Source organism: Arabidopsis lyrata, assembly GCF_000004255.2.
Source record: "Arabidopsis lyrata subsp. lyrata unplaced genomic scaffold ARALYscaffold_7, whole genome shotgun sequence".
Classification (NCBI taxonomy): domain Eukaryota; kingdom Viridiplantae; phylum Streptophyta; class Magnoliopsida; order Brassicales; family Brassicaceae; genus Arabidopsis; species Arabidopsis lyrata.
In genome coordinates, this window is record NW_003302549.1 from 3,950,730 (window position 1) to 3,970,195 (window position 19,466).

The 19,466-nt window shown below is 36.1% G+C and overlaps 4 protein-coding genes and 1 long non-coding RNA gene across 10 annotated transcripts; 3 read left to right on the forward strand and 2 right to left on the reverse strand.

Annotated features, from left to right (window-relative positions):
* The first annotated feature begins 24 nt into the window (after positions 1 to 24).
* Positions 25 to 1,126, forward strand: LOC9303323 (ATP synthase subunit b', chloroplastic). Its single transcript, XM_021016764.1, has 2 exons — positions 25 to 683; positions 772 to 1,126. Exons 1-2 carry the CDS (start codon positions 189 to 191, stop codon positions 934 to 936), a joined length of 660 nt encoding a protein of 219 aa, XP_020872423.1. The 5' UTR covers positions 25 to 188; the 3' UTR covers positions 937 to 1,126.
* An 860-nt stretch (positions 1,127 to 1,986) lies between these two features.
* Positions 1,987 to 5,228, forward strand: LOC9303324 (E3 ubiquitin-protein ligase KEG). Of its 2 annotated transcripts, none has more exons than XM_021018680.1 (5): positions 1,987 to 2,282; positions 2,863 to 3,220; positions 3,301 to 3,392; positions 3,483 to 3,956; positions 4,184 to 5,228. In XM_021018680.1, the coding sequence occupies exons 2-5, from the start codon at positions 2,873 to 2,875 to the stop codon at positions 5,106 to 5,108; spliced, it is 1,839 nt and encodes a 612-aa protein (XP_020874339.1). In that variant the 5' UTR covers positions 1,987 to 2,282; positions 2,863 to 2,872; the 3' UTR covers positions 5,109 to 5,228. The 2 variants fall into 2 exon arrangements, with proteins under 2 accessions (XP_020874339.1, XP_020874340.1); XM_021018681.1 differs by having other exon boundaries at positions 2,038 to 2,286.
* A 1,291-nt stretch (positions 5,229 to 6,519) lies between these two features.
* LOC9303325 (meiosis-specific protein ASY1) lies at positions 6,520 to 7,492 on the reverse strand. The gene is made up of 3 exons (XM_021019951.1): positions 7,376 to 7,492; positions 7,175 to 7,271; positions 6,520 to 7,104 (listed from the first exon to the last, which is right to left on the reverse strand). The coding sequence occupies exons 1-3, from the start codon at positions 7,412 to 7,414 to the stop codon at positions 6,920 to 6,922; spliced, it is 321 nt and encodes a 106-aa protein (XP_020875610.1). The 5' UTR covers positions 7,415 to 7,492; the 3' UTR covers positions 6,520 to 6,919.
* A 1,451-nt stretch (positions 7,493 to 8,943) lies between these two features.
* On the forward strand, positions 8,944 to 11,750 carry LOC9305359. Of its 5 annotated transcripts, none has more exons than XR_002330234.1 (6): positions 8,944 to 9,284; positions 9,378 to 9,521; positions 9,616 to 10,062; positions 10,143 to 10,221; positions 10,646 to 10,702; positions 11,584 to 11,750. It is a non-coding gene; the product is annotated as an uncharacterized LOC9305359 (long non-coding RNA). The 5 variants fall into 5 exon arrangements; XR_002330233.1 differs by lacking the exon at positions 11,584 to 11,750 and adding an exon at positions 10,908 to 11,573; XR_002330236.1 differs by lacking the exon at positions 11,584 to 11,750 and having other exon boundaries at positions 9,616 to 9,769; positions 9,878 to 10,062; positions 10,646 to 11,573.
* A 1,821-nt stretch (positions 11,751 to 13,571) lies between these two features.
* On the reverse strand, positions 13,572 to 16,642 carry LOC9303326 (golgin subfamily A member 6-like protein 22). Its single transcript, XM_002869242.2, has 2 exons — positions 16,399 to 16,642; positions 13,572 to 16,063 (listed from the first exon to the last, which is right to left on the reverse strand). Exons 1-2 carry the CDS (start codon positions 16,465 to 16,467, stop codon positions 13,799 to 13,801), a joined length of 2,334 nt encoding a protein of 777 aa, XP_002869288.1. The 5' UTR covers positions 16,468 to 16,642; the 3' UTR covers positions 13,572 to 13,798.
* Positions 16,643 to 19,466: the final 2,824 nt, after the last annotated feature.

Genomic DNA, 19,466 nt, shown 5'->3' on the forward strand with positions numbered 1-19,466 from the left:
CGTTTTTTCCGCTTCTTTCGTTTTAATCTCACGACCACAGCCTTTAGCTTATTTGTGTGGCGAAGAGAAGAGATAACATTCCTAAGCAAATCTCTTCTCTCTCTCTCTCTTCGTCTCCAAAGAGATTACAGAGATCAGTTTTTGAACATTTCTCATCTCTCGAAGCTCTTCTCTCAGTGTGTGTGGCCATGGCTGCTAATTCGATTATGGCTTCTTCCAAACCCCTAATCTCCCTCTCCTCCAACCAACAACCAAGCCGAGTCCAAATTCCCAAATTCGCCAAACTTCCCCAAATTCCCAAATCACTCACTTCCTCCACCGATCTCCGTAGCAAAGCTCTATCACTCTCATCCGCCACCGCCAAATCCTTAGCTCTAATCGCCGCCTTCGCTCCACCGTCAATGGCGGAGGCGATGGAGAAAGCACAGCTCTTCGATTTCAATCTAACGCTTCCGATCATCGTTGTTGAGTTTCTCTTCTTGATGTTCGCACTCGACAAAGTCTATTACTCTCCGCTTGGTAACTTTATGGATCAAAGAGACGCTTCCATCAAAGAGAAGCTCGCGAGTGTTAAGGACACTTCGGCTGAGGTAAAGGAGCTCGATGAGAAAGCCGCCGCCGTGATGAGAGCAGCTAGGGCTGAGATCGCCGCCGCGCTTAACAAGATGAAGAAGGAGACTCAGGTATAAAATAAACAACAATGCATATATTCATTCTCAGATTGAAGAAATTGGTAAAAATGGATTCGATTGTGTGTTTTTTTTTTCGCAGGTTGAGGTTGAGGAGAAGCTAGCGGAGGGAAGGAAGAAGGTGGAGGAGGAGCTAAAAGAAGCTTTGGCGAGCTTGGAGAAGCAGAAGGAAGAAACCATTAAAGCTTTGGATTCTCAGATTGCTGCTCTTAGTGAAGACATTGTCAAGAAGGTTCTTCCTTCTTAAATTATATAAAATTAAAATCATATTTTTGTTAACTTTGTAATTCTCTGTCTCTCTCTCTGTCAAAACTCATTTACAAGAAATTACTGTAAATCTCTTCTTTCTTCTTCTCTGTTTCTTGGATTGTTGTTCGTCGTTCAAGAAGAACACTTTTTATTTTGTAAGTTTATAAATAATTAGCTCTCTTCTCTTATTTTAGTTTTTCTACTTACAAGTAAGTATACTGCGGAATCAGTTTTTTGCGGATAAATCTTCATCTGAGTCTTATCGTCACTAGATTTATAATCTATTTGAATCGATTGAACAAAAAAGCAAATGGCAGGAGTTGTTTATGTAAGAAGTAGAGAGCGATTGAGTTTTCAGAGCCAAACACGTGCTCGGTCTGAAAGGTTTCACAAAAAGTTGAGTGGACTCTTCCATAACGGGGTTCAGGTCCAATAACTAAGCCCAACCTTCAATTATACACTTTTTTTTTTCTTCTTTTTGGGTCAAAACACACTTGTTGTTATATATGTTATGTAGTCAAACTTACAGCTTTATTGGAAAGACATGAACATGTTTTCATCGTTGGTAACTTGGTATAAAATATCTTTAATATAAAAAGTAAAATTTGAAGTTTGATTTTGATTTTCTCGTCTAGTAGTAGTACTAAGTACTAACTAATGAAGAAAGAATAGAAAGTGAAATGGGCCTATCGAACAAAAAACTAAATGGGCTTGTTGAACAAAAAGAAATGGGCATGCGGTTGTGGTATTAGGTACTCCCTCTGTTCCTAAAAGGTTGATATTTTAGTTTTTGTTGTTTGTTCCACAAAGATTGATTTTCTAGCAATTTTATTTTATTTTTATTAACTTATAATAGTAAATTGTAAACTTTAAGATACAATGATTATAAATCATTAACTTTCGTACACTACTATTGGTTGATAATTATCAAAAATATTTAAAATTAAAAAACAATCTTAAAATGATCAAAGAATAATTGAGTTCTTAATATGTGTGACAATTCCAAAACATCAAACTATTAGGAACAGAGGGAGTATTAACTTAACTAACGCGGGTGGGTGTTTGATTAAAACAAATTACAGGGCCTCCACGCCTTCCTTGTTCTTCTTCCTTCTTCTTTCTCTCTCTCTCACGGTTCTCTTTCTCTTCTCTGTCTTTTTCAGCTTCTCAAGTTACTTGTTTCAGTTTCCGATGATCAATTCTTAGTTTTTTGCTTGTTTTCTTCGTTTCTCTTTCATCAGGCCTTTGGAGTTTTGTTTTATCATCTTCGCTCGTCATTACTGGTGTTAGCGTTTCTTCAAAGGCTTCTTAATCCGTCGAAATTACTCGTTTCTCTCCCTTATTGTCGGTTACTTTCTTTATCCCTTCTTTTGCGCTTCGTAAGCTGTGATTTGTTTCTGGTTTCATTGCAACTTTAGTTCAATTTCAGTTTGATTTCTTTGCTTAGATATTTTGATCTGTGAGATCTGACTTCTCTTTATTGTTGGTCATATCCGACTATGAGGAAAACAGAGCATTGGCTGGTTAACTTTGATTGACTCATGATTGATTCTATCTTGCAGTAATTGAGTTTTCATTGTGTTTGGTTACTGTTACTTGTTCTTCTACTTCTCCACGATACTGTCTCTGTCCCTTGTTTGTATCGCTAACTTATTTCCATAGTGGACACGTCTCTGGTTTCTGACTTTTCTCTTCAATTCCATGTATTGCGTTTTACCATGATGTTTAGTTTCGGAATCTTGTTTCGTATTTTCTTGCTTTCTCTATCTGCTTGAAAGAACAATTAACAAGTGAAAGGAAAGCTTTTTTTGTTGCTTAAATAGTTTGATTCTCTTATGCGATTGAGTTCTTGCTTAAAGAGTTTGATTTTTGTTGTTGCGTTTATGCGGTATCCTAACTGGTGAAACTGTGTTTGTTGGTTCAGACAAAGATAAATGGCTTCAAAGATTATTGCTGGCAAGCCGGATGATTCCGAGTATGAAATCATTGAAGGTGAGTCTGAGAGCGCTTTAGCAGCGGGGACAAGCCCTTGGATGAATTCATCAACGTTGAAGCTTCGACATCGAATTGGAAGAGGTCCCTTCGGTGATGTTTGGCTGGCTACTCATCATCAGTCAACTGAGGACTATGATGAGCATCATGAAGTGGCAATCAAAATGCTTCATCCTATCAAGGAGGATCAAAGAAGGGTTGTGGTAGATAAGTTTGAAGATCTCTTCTCCAAGTGTCAAGGAGTAGAGAATGTCTGTCTGCTCCGAGGAGTCTCTAGTATCAGTGGAAAGGTAAGTAAAACAAACATGTGTGTTTCTCTAGTTTCACCATATTTTCAATTTCTGTTTAATTGCTGATTTGTATCCTGTAGATATGCATCATCATGAAATTCTACGAGGGCTCTGTTGGTGATAAGATGGCTCGGCTTAAAGGAGGAAAGCTTTCACTGCCTGATGTATTGAGGTAATTTTGCATTACACAAATAAGAAGGTCGTAGTAGTAGCGTCTTCTTCATTCTAATGTCTTCTCATCTATGTGAACCTCACTTTACAGATACGGGGTTGATCTGGCTACAGGGATCCTGGAGTTGCACTCAAAAGGGTTTCTGATTCTCAATCTTAAGCCCTCTAACTTTCTTCTAAGTGATAACGACAAGGCCGTCCTCGGGGATGTTGGGATCCCTTATCTCCTTCTCAGTATCCCTTTGCCAAGTTCTGATATGACAGTGAGACTTGGAACACCAAGCTATATGGCTCCAGAACAGTGGCAACCGGAAGTAAGAGGTCCCATGTCCTTTGAGACTGATTCTTGGGGATTTGGTTGCAGCATTGTGGAAATGCTGACTGGTGTACAACCTTGGTCGGGGAGATCCGCCGATGAAATATATGATTTGGTGGTGAGAAAGCAAGAAAAGCTTAGTATCCCCAATACCATACCGCCTCCTCTTGATAACCTACTTCGGGGTTGCTTTATGTATGATCTTCGAAGCCGACCTTCGATGACTGACATCTTACTCGTCTTAAAGAGGTTAATCATATCTTGACACTGTTCTATATTCAGTTTGAACAAGATCGAAGTGTTTATATTATCATTATATATCCTCATAGTACCTCCGGAAATTCAATAATTTTTATAGTCGTGTCTGATGTTTTAATAGTTTTTTTTGGAATCCAATTTCTTTATTCGTGATGTAAATTTTAATTGGCACTTTTGGCTACCTTTAATTGTGATATTAACTGGAACCGATTTGGCAGCTTGCAGAGCTTGGAGGAGGAACAGGTTTGGAGAGGCATTGATAGTAGAGAAATCATGAAGAGCTCGGGTACTCTTGGTTATACAGAATGGTTTCTTTCAAAGGATCATCTGCAAGTGGGCGACACAGTGCGTTCAAGAAAGCCTGCCAATTCGTGTAAGCATGAGAACATGGATGTGCCAGAAGGAATTGTGGTTGGTTTAGAACGTGACACCACAGACCCAGATGGATTTATGCTAGTTAAAGTCCATGGTGTACATGATCCGTTAAGGGTTCACGTGTCTGTTCTTGAACGGGTAACTAGCGGCTTAGCTTCTGGAGATTGGGTGCGTCTGAAGGTCAGGAAAGACAAGAGGCACTCTCCGGTTGGTGTTCTCCATTCAATTGACCGTGAGGGAAATGTAGCTGTTGGGTTTATTGGGTTGCCAACTCTCTGGAAAGGGACATCATCGCAGCTTCAGATGGCTAAAGCATACAGTGTGGGTCAATTTGTGAAACTGAAAACCAATGTTGTCATCCCGAGATTCAAATGGATGCGTAAAAGTAGAGGTATTTGGGCAACTGGCAGGATCTCTCAGGTTCTACCAAATGGTTGCCTCGAGGTGGACTTCCCTGGAGTGTTACCTTTTGGAGAGGAACATGGAAGTTGTCTTGCAGATCCGGCTGAAGTAGAGATTGTGAATTTCAATACATGTCAAGGAGTTGTGAAAAAATATCAACATCTGGAGGATATTCATTGGGCTGTGAGACCTTTGCTTATTGCTATGGGTCTATTGACAGCAATGAAGTTAGGGTTCTTTGTCGGGAAGAAAATAGGAAGGTCAAAGGATGGAAAACAGCGCGATGGCTCGAGTGGACAAGATGACTGTAAGATTCCGGATGGTAAGGGCTCTGGCAAATCTAAATGGCTTGTGTTCAGTGTTTAGGGCTGCTATTATTAGGTTTGTGTCAAACTTGGTCTGGTCCATATATTATTCTGTTCTAGTCATGGTTTCATGTACATAATAACATTTTTATTTTTGCTCTTTGAAAGACTTTCACTACAAGTAATAATGAACATACCAAACAAAAAGAGGCAAGCTTGCAAGATTTTGATGGCATTTCCTCAACTTAAAGCAAGAGGAGAAAACCCATTATTGAACAGACAACAGGTGACAAAAGGAGCACAGAGAACCCAAATTCGAACTACAAGTAGGTAATGAGTTAGCAAAAATACAGATAACCTTCATCAATCTTATAAAGTATCAACTTGAGAACATAGGCCACAATGAGAATGAAGAGAGACTAAAGAGGCCCCATGCGCTGTCTGGTGTCACCCTTGAATAAGGTTGTTGCGGCGGGGGAACGTTCTTTCACCATAACAAAAAATTATAAAAATCAGATCTCTATTAATGACTATTTTAAGATATAAGACAATAATAAATCTGAAATGATTAAAAGATAAATTGATTTTCCAATTACCTGATATTGTAAGGGTCTGTCCTACGTCGTGCAAATGTCTCGAAGCCAATTGGGATTATCTTGGGAAGGATTCTTGTGGTGATTGCAACCATTTTATGGGACTCATCCTCTTTTTTTTCCACAACTTTCTTAGACTCGTTTGACTCCTCCTCAACTTTTTTGGATTCGTTTGACTCATTTTTATTGACTCTTTTTGCATCATTTCCTTGTCTCACACCTCCAGAAATTTAACTGTGCAATACACATTCACAGGCTCCGATTCAGAAATAAACAATAATTTTATTACTTATCTAGTACTTCTATCGTGACTTTTCCGGCTTTCTCATTCACAGGCTCCGATTCAGAACTTGGAGGGGTCGAATCCTTTTCTCCAAAGAAGAAATGTCCAACCTGTAAGGAGAGGATACCCAAACCAACTCCGGAGGCAAAACCAGTGTGAAATTCTTAAAGCAACAGTGTCCACTGTGAAATACTTCTTCTTGTAGAAATATGAGATTCAAAAGCTGAAAGCCCGTTGCACACTGATAAATTTACCATACAGTTGACCACAACATAGCATCACCCAAAACTGGCTTCTTTCGTCGACATGCTTCTAAAATCTTGGAGAATTGGTGAGAGGATACAGCTGCAAACAACTTCCGGATTCTCTCATGTGGAGAATCCGGAACGGATAGATGACTCTCGATCAGTGTGCAACGGGCTTTCAGCTTTTGAATCTATCCTGTAAGCTGAAAGCTGAAAGCTTCGATAGCTTTAAGAATTTCACACTTGTTTTGCCTCCAGAGTTGGTTTGGGTATCCTCTCCTTACAGGTTGGACATTTCTTCTTTGGAGAAAATGATTCGACCCCTCCAAATTCTGAATCAGAGCATGTGAATGAGAAAGCCGGAAAAGTCACGATAGAAAAACTACTAGATAAGTAATAAAATTATTGTTTATTTGGTTTATTTCTGTGTATGTTTATTTCTGAATCGGAGCCTGTGAATGTGTATTGCACAGTTAAATTTCTGGAAGTGTTAGACAAGGAAATGATGCAAAGAGAGTCAATAAAAGTGAGTCCAAAGGAGGAGTCAAACGAGTCCAAAAAAAGTTGAGGAGTCAAACGAGTCCAAGAAAGTTGTGGAAAAGAAAGGGGCTGAGTCCCAGAAAATGGCTGCAATCACCACAAGAATCCTTCCCAGGCTAATCCCAGTTCCCAGGATATAAATAGACAGGGAGGGGAGAGTATCAATTAAATCGGACCATTTCACCAGCGAACTACACTATAATTGAGCTAATCAATCATCTCCCCAGAACTTACATGTGTATTCCTCAATCATCGGACCATCTACTGTTTCACAGATGTAGAACGTAAGTGTCTTCAGGTTTTTCTTCTGCAGGGCATCGTAGACTCTTTTCTCCACCCAGCCAATCAATCGGCGTGATTCAGCGTCCATAGGCATTAGCTTCTTCATCTTCATATCTATATTGTGATTCAAAAGCATCAGGTTCCCATTAAACTGTTCTAGAAACTTCCATGGTTAGTGTCTCACCTAAAGCAGGAACCGATATATTTCTGAAATACTTCACGGGAAAGAGGCCTCTGATGTAACTGATGTTGAAGATGGCAGTACGGAGCAATTCCCTAGTCTATTTCAACAAAACGAAGAGCAAAATAAACAAGTCAGTGCCAAAAATATATGTATCGGGTTGATTGAGAATCAAAAGAGGAAAATCCATCTCTAGAAGCTTACCAAAACGAGCGAAGATTCCTGCTCGGTGTGGTTTACCATTTTTGTTTTTTGCAGAAAAAAAGAAAAAAAAAGAAAGAAAGGAAATGGGGGTGTTTGCCGGAGCGCCGTGCCGGAACCCTAGAATCGCACACTTTTTTTTTCTTGTTCGTCGTACGGAAGAAGAAATTAAGACTCTCTGAGTCTCTGCGGGAGGAGTTTGAAAGTTTATAAAAAGTGAGGAAATTTAGTGGCAACGTTGGTATTTGGCGATGATAGTAGGGGCAAAATCGACCAATTACCTAACTTTTATTAAATACCGTATATACATTTTATTTTTTTTGTCCACTGACAGACGTAAATGCGACAAACTTACTTTTGCGTAGGCCAATGTGACAAACTTACTTTTGCGTAGTCGCATTTAGTGGAGAAGGATGACAATTATGTCGTTTTCTTATTCCCCTTTTTGTTTTAACAAAATAATAATAACTAGGATATGACCCGCGGATTAAATAAATTTTTGTTTGTGTTTTTTATAACTTAATTATTTGTGTTATATATATTTGATTAATAAATTTTTTGTTTATAGTCATGATTGGTTGTATTTGGTTTGTAATAAAAGCTAGATTTTACTCCGCGGTGTACTGCAGATTGATATTTTTGTAACTAAAAATTTTAAATTTTAAGTTGTAGTTGTTTTGTTAGTATTGTTTGTTTTGTTTAGTGTTTATAATTGTATACTTTTATTTTATTTGTTAATTCTAGGATTTCACCCGTGGAACATCATCCCATATTAATATCAACCCAAACTCGTCCCACCATATAACCCCGTCCCGTGAAATTAAACATTATTTTGTTATTTTTCTTTTTAAAAATATTTTGTTTTAAAAACATATAATTCGAGTCAATTTACACCGCGGTACAATTGGTTCATTTGGTACACCGCGGGACTATTTTTTTTAAAAAAAATTTAAATGTAAGTTGTTTTGTTTGTTAATAGATAAAAAATATATTTATTTGTATATTTTAAATGTATCATCCATATATATATATATATATATATATATATATATCTATATTTTGTTTTAGGTTTACGGTTAATAAATATAGGAACGGTAACATATAATTCCGTAAGTAACGATTAGTTGTGAGAGAATAATATTTTTTTATAGAAATTATATGAGGGAATCATATGAGGGAATCGCCAGCTCCCCGGGATGTGGGGTACCCTAGGGCAGATGACGCATGTGGGTCCCATGCTAGTCGGTTCCACTTCGGTGGGACTGGACACCCGAGTTATCAAAAAAAAAAAAAAAAGAATAATATTTTTTTTTAGAAATTATAGTTTCTAATCTATATTATAAAATTTGGTAATATAAGTTAAATATTTTTATGTTTTATCATTTTGTTTGTTCGCAAAATAAATAATAGATCAATTTAGAATATATAGTGTTGTTGTGCAATGAAAATATGAGTGATATCAATTATGAATTTCATATCAAATATAGTTTTAAGTCAATTGTTTTATAAACTTTGATTATTAAACTGAACCAATTCTAATATAATTTTCTGAATTGAAACAAAACTGTATGTTGGTCTTTAAATATAATAACTATCATATAGACAGAGTTGGTAATTGGATTTTTGTATAAAAAAGGAAGTGAATAGATAATTAAGTATTTTGCACAAATTAAAAAAATCAGATAATTAATTCTACATTGTTGTCGGCACCAGTCTTCATCTTCTTTGTTCAGAACAAATTTCACTCTTCTTAATTTAAGCAGCAGAGGATTTCACTCTTCTTAATCTTGATACAAAATCGTTGTCATTAGGAGCTGATATTCCAATTGATTTCTTCATCTGCTACTCGGAAAGATCAAACGTTACACTGTTTGCTACGAATTCCACCGTTTCAACATCTCTCACATGAGAAGTAAATCGTTAAAATTCGTTTCCTTTTCTCTTTTACTCTTCGAATATATCTCGTTTTATTCCTGATTCTTGTAATTTTATGCTCGATCCATAGCTGTGAATAGAAGATTTCATCACCAATCGTCTATAACCTCAAATCCAAACGATTCTTCTTATGGATATGAGGTAAAGTCTTCGATGGCCACCATAATCCCTTGTTTATTCTTTGCATTCTCTCAAGCATCAGACTTCAAGAAAGGTAAAGCCTTTTCTAGTTTGAAGCTTAGTTTTTCTTTGATGATTTGTTTTGGATGTTTCCAAATACCAAATGACGATACTTGAATATACTTTAGGTCATGGCAATGGTTTGTGCAAGTTCCAGAGAGTTGGATTTGTAGAAATTAACAGCATTATCGCTTTGGGGTGGACAATTTTGGAGTAAATTTAAGGAATTGGTTTCTTCTTTGAGCGACTTTGGGTTGATCTATTTCCTGAGTAGTTTGTGAGGTACTTCTTTATGATATTAACTCTTTCTTTTACCTATCAAGTGATGGGTTATGATCTGAATCATTGATTGAGACGATTATAATTGGGAAGATTGGTTTTGTCGTCAAGGAGATTTTTGGTGGTGCTTTGCAGAGCCAGGTCAAGTGTTTGTCATGTGGTGCCGAGTCAAATACAGCCGATGAGATTATGGATATCAGTCTTGAAATTTTGCATAGTATCTCTATCAAGGAGTCTATGCAAAAAAAATTTCAATCAGAGATTTTAGATGGCAACAATAAGTATAAATGCGAGACGTAAGTGATTTCTCTTCTTTCTGACTCTTTCAGTTTGTGCTTCTGTTTTTTTTTGTACTGAAATTTTTACTTTGATTTAGCTGTGATAAACTGGTGACGGCGAGGAAGCAGATGTCGTCTATACTCCAAATGCCTAATATCCTTGTTATCCAATTGAAAGTAAGTGAATATATTTTTGGTAGATCAAATGGATTCCTAAGCTTTCAAATACACTCTCCACGTCACTGAAGTTCCAATCTTTAGCTAAGAAGATCATATTTACTTAGTAGGCATAATCGATGATCTTTAGCATGGATGATGCATTGGAAGTTTAGAAGATAGAGATAGTAACAAATCAAGATATGAAAGCAGTATAATATTTCTTGGATCAAAAATGTGTATCACAGAGAGATATTGCTAAGTTCTAGAAACGATTCTATCACAAAATATAAAGTTAAGTACTCCTCAATTTTACCATATTGTATCAATTTGTGCAGATGTTGTTTACAATAAGAATTGGTTGTCATTGCCATATAGCTTATTGGTATACATGAACGGTAGTAAGTAATGTTATATGTAGCTAATTGCCAATATTTTTATGCAGACCAAAAGTCATGGAAGCAACAAATGGAACGCAATTAGCAAGGATTAGAAGTTCCAGGTGCGTATTTACTCTACCAGTAAAACGTTTTTTGATAGACGTCGTGCATATTGAAGTAACATAGGCAATAAACTGTAATAGAATGTTGTAGATAAATATTGAAACCTGATTCAGAAGGATAATTTTGTAAGTATAGATGACAGTTTGAGTAAGATAGAAACTTATTATGATTCTGATTGTCCTTTCTCTGAAATTGCTCTGTCAGTCTCTTTCTTCTGATTGAATTCCCAAGCTAACGTAGCCATTGAAAGAGAAGAAAGGTATGCTAAATATTGTTAAATGATTGTACGCTCTTGTGTTTGGTGATGGAACTCCATGGTTTAGGTGTAAAGTATTTATAGGGAAGTAAATTAGGGTTCGTTTATTGATAGGCTGCTCTCTAAAATTAAAAACGACGCAAGATTTGTGGGATACAATCTTTGATATTATTGTGTTTATGGAATATGCTAGGATCAATCTTTTATTTGGTAATTAATATTCTTTATATATTTCGTTATTTTGATAGATATTTTAGGAAAAAATTACTTGAAGTTCAAGGTGGAGTGTTTAAATAGAAAGAGATATCTCGGCACATATCTATATTCAATCTCGGGATTGATATAATTGGAGAAGTAAATCTCGGCAATCTCGGCATTAATTCTCGAAGCACAATAATATCTAAATTGATGATAGAATTAAGAGCTAGTAATATTTTGGTAGTTAAGTTTGAGATATTTTAGGAAGATTGAATCCAATATGTCGTTTAAGTTTAGTAACTAATTCTGTAGTTAAATATTTCGTTGGTTTAAGTTTAGATTTTATAGGAATATTTAAGATTATTTAATTATATTTTCCATATCTTTCAATAATCAAAGAGTAAATGTTGTTTGCCTTGAATGTAGGGAATATCAATTAAGGAAATCTGCTATTGAAACAAAGTCAGGTAAAATATCAAAATTGGAAGGATCCGAGAGACTTATTTCCGGGTCGAAATAAATGATTTCCGGGTCAAAATTTTGACTCGATTGGGGACCCCAAAAACTGCTGCAAAAATGTATAGTAGATTAATTTAAGTTCGTTTACATGTTTTTCTAAAAAAAATATCTTACAAAAAACCACAAATATCTAAAGCATTTATAAATACAAAACACAATCAGAAGTACTCGATCAGAGACTAAATATTTAGTGACATATTATTTAATCACCCGGCCCTAGCCTTTAAAATAAAAAGGACGAAATTAATTGGTTGCTAATACTCCATGTTGTCACTAGCGCACCGCAAATTGGCGATTCATTGACGAATTTGCAAATGAAAATGTGCAGATGCTCATTAGACAAAAAAAATGAAAAACGAAATAAAAACACCAATCAATCTTCTATAGCAAAAATTGCACCGAAAACAAGATGGAATATAGAGGTTTTTCGCCTCAATAGTTGGTCAGATAGTAAGAAAATTCTCTTTAAAAAGTTAAAACATGCATAAAGAAGTTCTTGACCGTATTAATTATAAAGAAATTTTCACGTTTCTGCTGACCGTTTTGAGTGAACGTAGAAATGAGGTTGCTAGTAATACGATCGATGGAAGAGAGAATATTACATGTGACTGAGTGAAGCTGCGTGTGAAGGCAGGGTACCTGTGTAACTGTCAAAAGAAGAGCAAAGCCCCCAAAGCACCAATAAGGTTTGAAGCATCGAGTGAGATAAAAGGGTGAAAGATTTGCAAATTACACTGAAGTTTTTCAACATGACGTTTAAGTCAAAGCAGGACGACTTCTAACCAATCTCACGTCAACTACAGTTTGTACCACTTCTCAAGAGCTGCCGAGTTCGAAAGGCAAAAGGTCGCAGCCTGGAGATAAATCACGTGAAACTGAAAAACCCTGCAGAATGAAAGTTGACGACATGCATCATGCATGGTATAAACAATGTTGAAGCACGAGGCACATATCCATTTACTGTTTCTTCTCTCCTCCTATCTTCTCTTAATGTGCTTAAATACCAAGCAGAGGGTGCTCTGTTTTTTTTTTTTGTAAGGAAGTGAAGTGAGAACATGAGAGAGATGAACTTAAAGCTCATTAAAGAAATTAAACTCTAAAGCTCAAAAGTTTTAGTGGAGTTTCCGGCACAAGGCGTAGGTTAACGATGGGAATTCTGTTAAATTCTCGTGTTTCTTTCTCTTTGATGCTCGGTTTCTCTTCATCTCTTTATCCTAAACTGAAATCCTGAAACAAAATCTAAGTAAACGCACTAACTAGTTCTAAGGTCCTAGATCTACAAAGGTTATGGCTTTTTGTTCAAGAACACCTCACAGTAACGTTCTTGCCATATCTCATAAAATGTTTTATTTAAAGCATTTTAAAAGTTGCCGTATTCATTGAAAGTATATCAAGCATAGATGCATATAAAGTCATGTATGACAAAGTATCATAATTTGTATCATCATAGTCGTAATCACCAATATCACCATCATGGTAGGAGAATCACGGTGTGGAACAACAACATATCTAATCCAATGGCTACGACTGAATGAGTTAGATCATCATCATCATCATCATTGAGTTCATCAGTGTATGTTAATTAAGGTGAGATGGACATGAAGCTTTTCAACTCTTACGAGTCCCTCACTAACTACTTGATCACCATGTTTGCCCAGTACGTAAGTAGTATTAAGTGAATAAAATGTATTAAAACGTAAACAGTCTCCTAGACTTATAAAATTTTGAAAACATATATAACATAACCTCTCGAAGAATTTTCTTTATATATTAAATGACTCACTTTGGTTGATCAGACGAAGGTTTGTGATACATAAGATACAAACTACACGTAATTCACCTTCCAAGGGAAAGAGGAAGTATGTCTACTAATCTACTTCTCTATGGCTAATTAATGCTTCAAAAAATTCTGTTATAATCCTTTATCGTAGTGTGAAATATAATTCAGTTTGATGCAAGCATAGTATTTTCAAGAACTGATCAGACAATTACAAGCCTTGTAATGCGGAACATATCTCAGTTTTGAGACCACTTAGTGACAACATATTTAACTTCCGGTAATTCTACATATCCACAAAAGAATCAGACAGATCAGATCAGGCTTATAAAGTTAAACAAAGCTTCATAAAGTCACACCTTTCATTCCTGCATTCTCCAGGAGTTTCTCTGTCAAGGACCAGAGCCTGACAACTTCTGTTTTTACCTCCGCAATACACCCATTACTTCCTTCTGAATACCCTTGCTCTGGCATTACTATGTAAGCTGGGTCGGCCTCAATGCTCATGTCAGCTTGAGTTAGAAGTTCCATGCTCATTTCTGCAAGCGTCTGTAATGCACTGGTTGCAGCTTCAACTTCAAGTTGAGCCGCCTCAAGCTGAAGCTTCTCTATGGCTAGCTCACCCATTGTTTTCTCCCCTATTCTCTCTTGTGCCAAGGCATAGAGCACTTTCAAATCTTCACTGTCATTGATCGTTTCTTCTTTCAGTTTCTTGAGTTCCCGCTCCTTGGCTTCTAATCTTCCCATGACCACGTCGATCTCTTCGTCTTTAAATGTCAATGCCCTCTGCACTGCTAGAACTTCCATTTCTTTCATCCGTAGATTTTCTCTGGTGAAGCTTAACTCCATCACCAGTCGTTTGTTCTCCATTCCGTAATCATCATGAGGTTTCTCTAGTGGTTGCTGCATTGCGTCAAAGCTTATCTCATTGTTAATCCTCATTGCGTTCTGATTTTGACCTTCGGTGGTTGACATAAGCAATCTGCTCGTCAATTCTGCAATTCTTTCCACCACCATTTCAGCTTCAGTGACTTTCAGCTTGGAGCTGCCCAACTCACCTTCTATTCTGTGAAGGTGGACATCTTTCTCTTTCAGCATTTCAGTTGCCTCCATAAGCTGATCTTCTCTACAAATCATAAGTGCCTTTAGCTCTGTTACCTCCCGGTTCACTTTTTCCAATTTATTTCGAGCTTCCGTGAGTTCTTCATCCTTTTCTTGCAGTAATAGTTCTAGAGAAGCCTGTTCGGACTCCAGATGCTGAATCTCTAGTTTGGCCTCCACCAAACTTGCCTCTTTCTCCTGAAGTAGATTCTGTGATACCTGAAACGCTTTAGCTTTTTTGTAAAGCTCATCTTGAATAACGGATATATCATGCATAGCTTGCTCCAACAATGGTTTCTCTTTCTGCAACTCCTCTCGTAAATCCTCCAGCAGTTCTTTTTGGACCGATATTTCCCGCTCAAGCGCAAAATTCTTAGCCTCAACAACTCTGAGCTTTACTCTCTCACTCTCTACTTCAGTGTGAGCATCCCTCAAGCTTTGCATATATGACAACACACTTTTCCTCTGTTCCTCGAGTTCTTCCAATTGTTTTTCTAATAGTAGCTCTTTTTCTTCCATTTGCTCCCTGGAAAATACCAAAGCTTCCCGAGAAGAAATAAGCTCGAATCTCACATCAGTCAGTAGCTTTTTCACTTTCAAGAAGTCCTCCATGGTTTCATTGGCTTCTCCTAAGCGTTTCACTGTTTCCTCCTTAAGCTTATTCACTTCATCCTGGGCTATCAGCCACTCTTCTGTCTGCTTCTTCAAGTTGGCTTCTGTTTCTTTGAGCTTTTCTTGTTCAAGTTTCTTGGTAGCCTTAGAAATCTCTAGTTCTTCTTCCTTCTCCTCTAAGGCTCTCTGAAGTGCATGTATTTCACCTTCTTGTCTCTTGACAACTTCGTTGGCTTTGCTTAAGAGTTGTGACTTGCTTTCAAATTCAGAAATAGCCACAGAAACCTCCTTGCTTCTATTTGCAATCTCTTGACGCATTTTCTCTAGCTCTTCTTCTTTCAAAGTCAAAGACGATTGCAAAGCAGCACGTTCCTCGTCTCTTTCCCTTAGCTTATGCTTTAATTCTTCTATCTCCCTGGCTTGAGAAGCTAACTCGACATTAGCCCGCTTCAGCTCCTCTTGTAGACTCTCATGCTTCAAAGAAGCTTCAGAGATTGTTTTCTCACGTTTTTCTAACTCCTCCTTTGCCTGGTTTAGTTTATTTTGATCAGAGAGAAGCTTCCGCTCAGCATCCTGCAAGTCCTCTTCCCTTTTCAACAAAGCCACTAGCGCAGCCTCGAGGTCAGACTCAAGCACCCCAATGTTTGAATAGGGCAGATCATCATCGTCAGGATAAACCGAGTGTTGATTGGTTTGTCTTTCCAATCTCTGTGTCCGAGCAAATAATTTATCGAAAAGAACATTAGCAGACTCAGCTGTTCCATTATCATTGATGTTGGGTCTTGTATTGTGCAAGACTGATTGAACACTTAGTAAAGCATGTCTCTTTGTCCTTATAATGCTCGGGAATGCGACAAGACTCTTCTGCTTCTGGTTGGCTACTCTAGTCAAACAATACTGCATAAGAAAATGATATGGCCGACATCAAAATCAAGATCTTGATCTTTCTTCTAAGAGAGAGAAGAAAGCTTGATTATTTTGGCCAGACACAGAGCAACTTGGATAATAGTGAAGCTCTCGCAGATCAAGAAAAGTAAACTTACTCAAATTAAAGGAAATAATAATATACTAATACATAAAGGGCAATTTTTTAGCTTATGAATATCATCATTTGAAGGAACAATCAGATGGCAAGAACAAGGCCAGCAAAAATCAAGAAAACCAGAGATTCTGAGAAAATGTGCATAAATAAAACTATGAGAACTAAATGAATAGAGAAAGGTGTAACGAACCTGGCAGGGAGAGAGAGAGGAGTAGGAAGCAAGATTCAGGCGAATGGCCTGAGACTGGGAGAAACCCATCCTGAAAGCATATATATTATTATACAATCGCCATCAGAAGAGCTTCAACACAAAACCCTAATCCACTGTATCAAATTAACAAGTGGCGTTTTTTGGCGAAGAAAGGCTTTACGAGAGCAAACCCAATTCCAAGGAGGAAGAAGAAGAATCTAGCTAGGGAGAGAACAAAAAGATGAACGGACTGGATAATAATAATTAAATATTATTTATTTTAGTAGTTTTTTAAGGATACAAAATAATAAAGGGGATAAATAGAGGCTCGCGTTGGCTTGCGAGTTGCGATCGTGATCAAAAGTCAAAAGTCCTTTTTGCCCTTATTCACAAGATGCATGTCGGCAATCCCAAACACACGGCCAAGGGATCTATTTGTAAAATAATGGACACTTAATTACGTACGTGGTAATGGTTTTCTGGTATGACAATTCTTTCTCTCTTTCGCCTAGTCGGCTAGTCGCGTGGTTAGAAAATGCCTAAACAGTAATGTTTGTTTTTTCTTTTCTTTTATTCAACTAATAATTGGAGATAAATTTAAGAAACTGAAAAAGGCGTCACTAGGCCCGTGATCTTGGCCCAATAGACCCAATGAAAAAAACAATCCATCAACCAAGTTTTTTAACGTATCAAACCCAACGAGGTGTATCTTCTTGCTTGCTACATATGCAAGTGAACTTTGTTACTGTTACTCCATTTGATTTCTCAGTACGCACAATCACAACAAAAAAACTCTAGTGCATGATTGACCACCGCCGGCTGAAAAACCACATCTATTTTTTCGTCTCTTCAAATGTTTCGATTTCTTCCATTTCAATATAGCGGATTTTGGGATCGATTTCCACAACACTTAGACCAAAGACTCGATATAAGATGATTATTGGACAAATAATTTGATTAGATTTTTTTTATCATTACTATATTTGTATTTAAACATAACAATGGTATTTTTGGTTTAATGTTTTTAAAATATAATATTTTTTCTCACATAAGATTTTATCTACCCCAATAGTCCAATTGTATAATAAAATGTTGATTAGATAAACTCTGTGAATAAAATGTTGATCTATATTGGATCTCCAATTAAAATGATTTTAGTTAACAAAAAATATTTAAATAAAATAATTTTAAAGAAACGTAGTATTTGTATAATTTACTTCTGAGGTGTCAAATAAAATTTTTGTCCACAACCATTTCTAACCTTTCACCATGCCTAAAATGCTGGACTTCTTTGGACAAAAAAAAGAAAGATGCTGGACTTCGTTTGGCACGAGCATCTAATTGTGCCCACAATCGTTCTATACTTACTTTACTTCAACCTTTCACCTTAATTTGATTCCTTTTTGGGTAAAAGTTCAAGTTTAGATGAGATATTACAAAACAAAAAAAACTCAACCGTAATAAAATAATAAGAAGTTTCGACGTTTCACTCAAAATTCCATTGTCATTTGGTTACTCATTTGATTACAACCAAACCAAAATCAAATGTGTAAACCAAACCTAACCAGGTCCCAAACCGAAATCTAGATTAGCTTTTTGTTTTTTTTTTTGCTAATAAAAATTAGTATTAACAATCTATACTTGTATTTTTTTAAGTACAGTTTTAGCGGGTGGGGCAAAATGCATTTGGATATAATGGGTATCCGACCCGTTTACAAATTTTGGTCATAAAAGTTTTGTTGGTCGGGTTGTATTTAACCTAACTCATACACCGGATATTACATATTTAGTAATTTAGATATTTAGAAGATTAAATTAAGATTTAGAATTATGATTCTCCTATCATTTTTGTTTGATTTGTTTTTGACTTTTGAATCATTATATAAACATAAAGTAAAAAAAAAATCATTTTTTTCTTTGCATATATACTGTGATTCGAAATTTTAAAAACGGACATATATTATCCAATTGACGAAATATGTGTGTTCAACGTTCCACATCGACTAAAATATTTAGACAATGATTCAGAATCATATTATAAATAAGATCAACATTAATAAAATAATTGTTTTTTTAGCGGGACGGGTTTGGTGCGAAATGTTTTTGAATCAACAATATTAAAAAAATAATAAAAATATCATTAATCCGCCATTTCAATAAAGATTAAATCCTTAACTTTTTTACAGAAGAGGATCGGTACAAAAGTCAAAAGATTAAGAAATATATTAGAGTAGGATACATAAGGAAAGATCTAAAGCAAAATCTTGCGAGACTAGAATGCTTCTGTAGTCGTCATCAATGGTTATTCCTTTCTACGACGAGCTAAGAAAAAAAGACTAGAGCTTCATTTTAGCATCAACGTTGAACAATATTGTCCCTTGAAATAAACTTGTCCCCATGTAAAGTGATCTTCCAGCAGTCGAGTTGTATGATGAAGACAGAGAGCTTCTTGGGTACAACTGTATCAGATTGTTCACAGTAACTAAGTTAAGCCTTGAGGCTTGGGAAGGGAACGATGGGTTTGAGAAACTTGATGTCAGAATTCCGGTAAGTCCACTTTGGGGAACCATTTTGTGTTTTATCTGAACTTGTCTTATGGTTGGAACAGGCCGGATTCTTGGAAGGTGTCACCAACATTGTTCCAGGTATTCAAAAACTCAAGTCTTCATTTTCTGTTTCAGTTTTCTTAGGCATAGTTATGGACAGACATTGAAAATTTGCAGCTTTAGGAGGCGTGAATTTGAAGCAATTGATGGTTTTTAGTTAAAAGTATTATTTTCTTAAAGTTTAATGTTAAATTTGTTTTAAATTTTGGTTAAAATTATTATTGTTTTTTTTTTAAATGAGTCTAAGTGTTAAATATATAAATTTAACACTTAAACTAATTTTTAAAATGTTTTAGTAAGGTTTTTAGTTAAAAGTATTATTTTCTTAAAGGTTAATGTTAAATTTGTTTAAAATTTTTACAAAAACTTTAACACTTAAACTCATTTTTACAAAAACAGTAATAATTTTAACCAAAATTTAAAAGAAAATTTACACATTAAACTTAAGAAAATAATACTTTT

What these genes read in the sequence shown, in the direction of transcription:
- LOC9303326 (XM_002869242.2), bottom strand. Translation starts at nt 16,467, where the DNA reads ATGGGTTTCTCCCAGTCTCAGGCCATTCGCCTGAATCTTGCTTCCTAC. An exon ending in CCTCTCTCTCTCCCTGCCAG is followed by an intron (nt 16,064 to 16,398) that starts GTTCGTTACACC and finishes TTTCTTATGCAG; the next exon opens with TATTGTTTGACTAGAGTAGC.
- LOC9303324 (XM_021018680.1), top strand. Translation starts at nt 2,873, where the DNA reads ATGGCTTCAAAGATTATTGCTGGCAAGCCGGATGATTCCGAGTATGAA. An exon ending in TCACTGCCTGATGTATTGAG is followed by an intron (nt 3,393 to 3,482) that starts GTAATTTTGCAT and finishes CTCACTTTACAG; the next exon opens with ATACGGGGTTGATCTGGCTA. An exon ending in ATCTTACTCGTCTTAAAGAG is followed by an intron (nt 3,957 to 4,183) that starts GTTAATCATATC and finishes CCGATTTGGCAG; the next exon opens with CTTGCAGAGCTTGGAGGAGG.
- LOC9303323 (XM_021016764.1), top strand. Translation starts at nt 189, where the DNA reads ATGGCTGCTAATTCGATTATGGCTTCTTCCAAACCCCTAATCTCCCTC. An exon ending in AGATGAAGAAGGAGACTCAG is followed by an intron (nt 684 to 771) that starts GTATAAAATAAA and finishes TTTTTTTCGCAG; the next exon opens with GTTGAGGTTGAGGAGAAGCT.
- LOC9303325 (XM_021019951.1), bottom strand. Translation starts at nt 7,414, where the DNA reads ATGGTAAACCACACCGAGCAGGAATCTTCGCTCGTTTTG. An exon ending in AGGAATCTTCGCTCGTTTTG is followed by an intron (nt 7,272 to 7,375) that starts GTAAGCTTCTAG and finishes TTGTTGAAATAG; the next exon opens with ACTAGGGAATTGCTCCGTAC. An exon ending in TATATCGGTTCCTGCTTTAG is followed by an intron (nt 7,105 to 7,174) that starts GTGAGACACTAA and finishes ATCACAATATAG; the next exon opens with ATATGAAGATGAAGAAGCTA.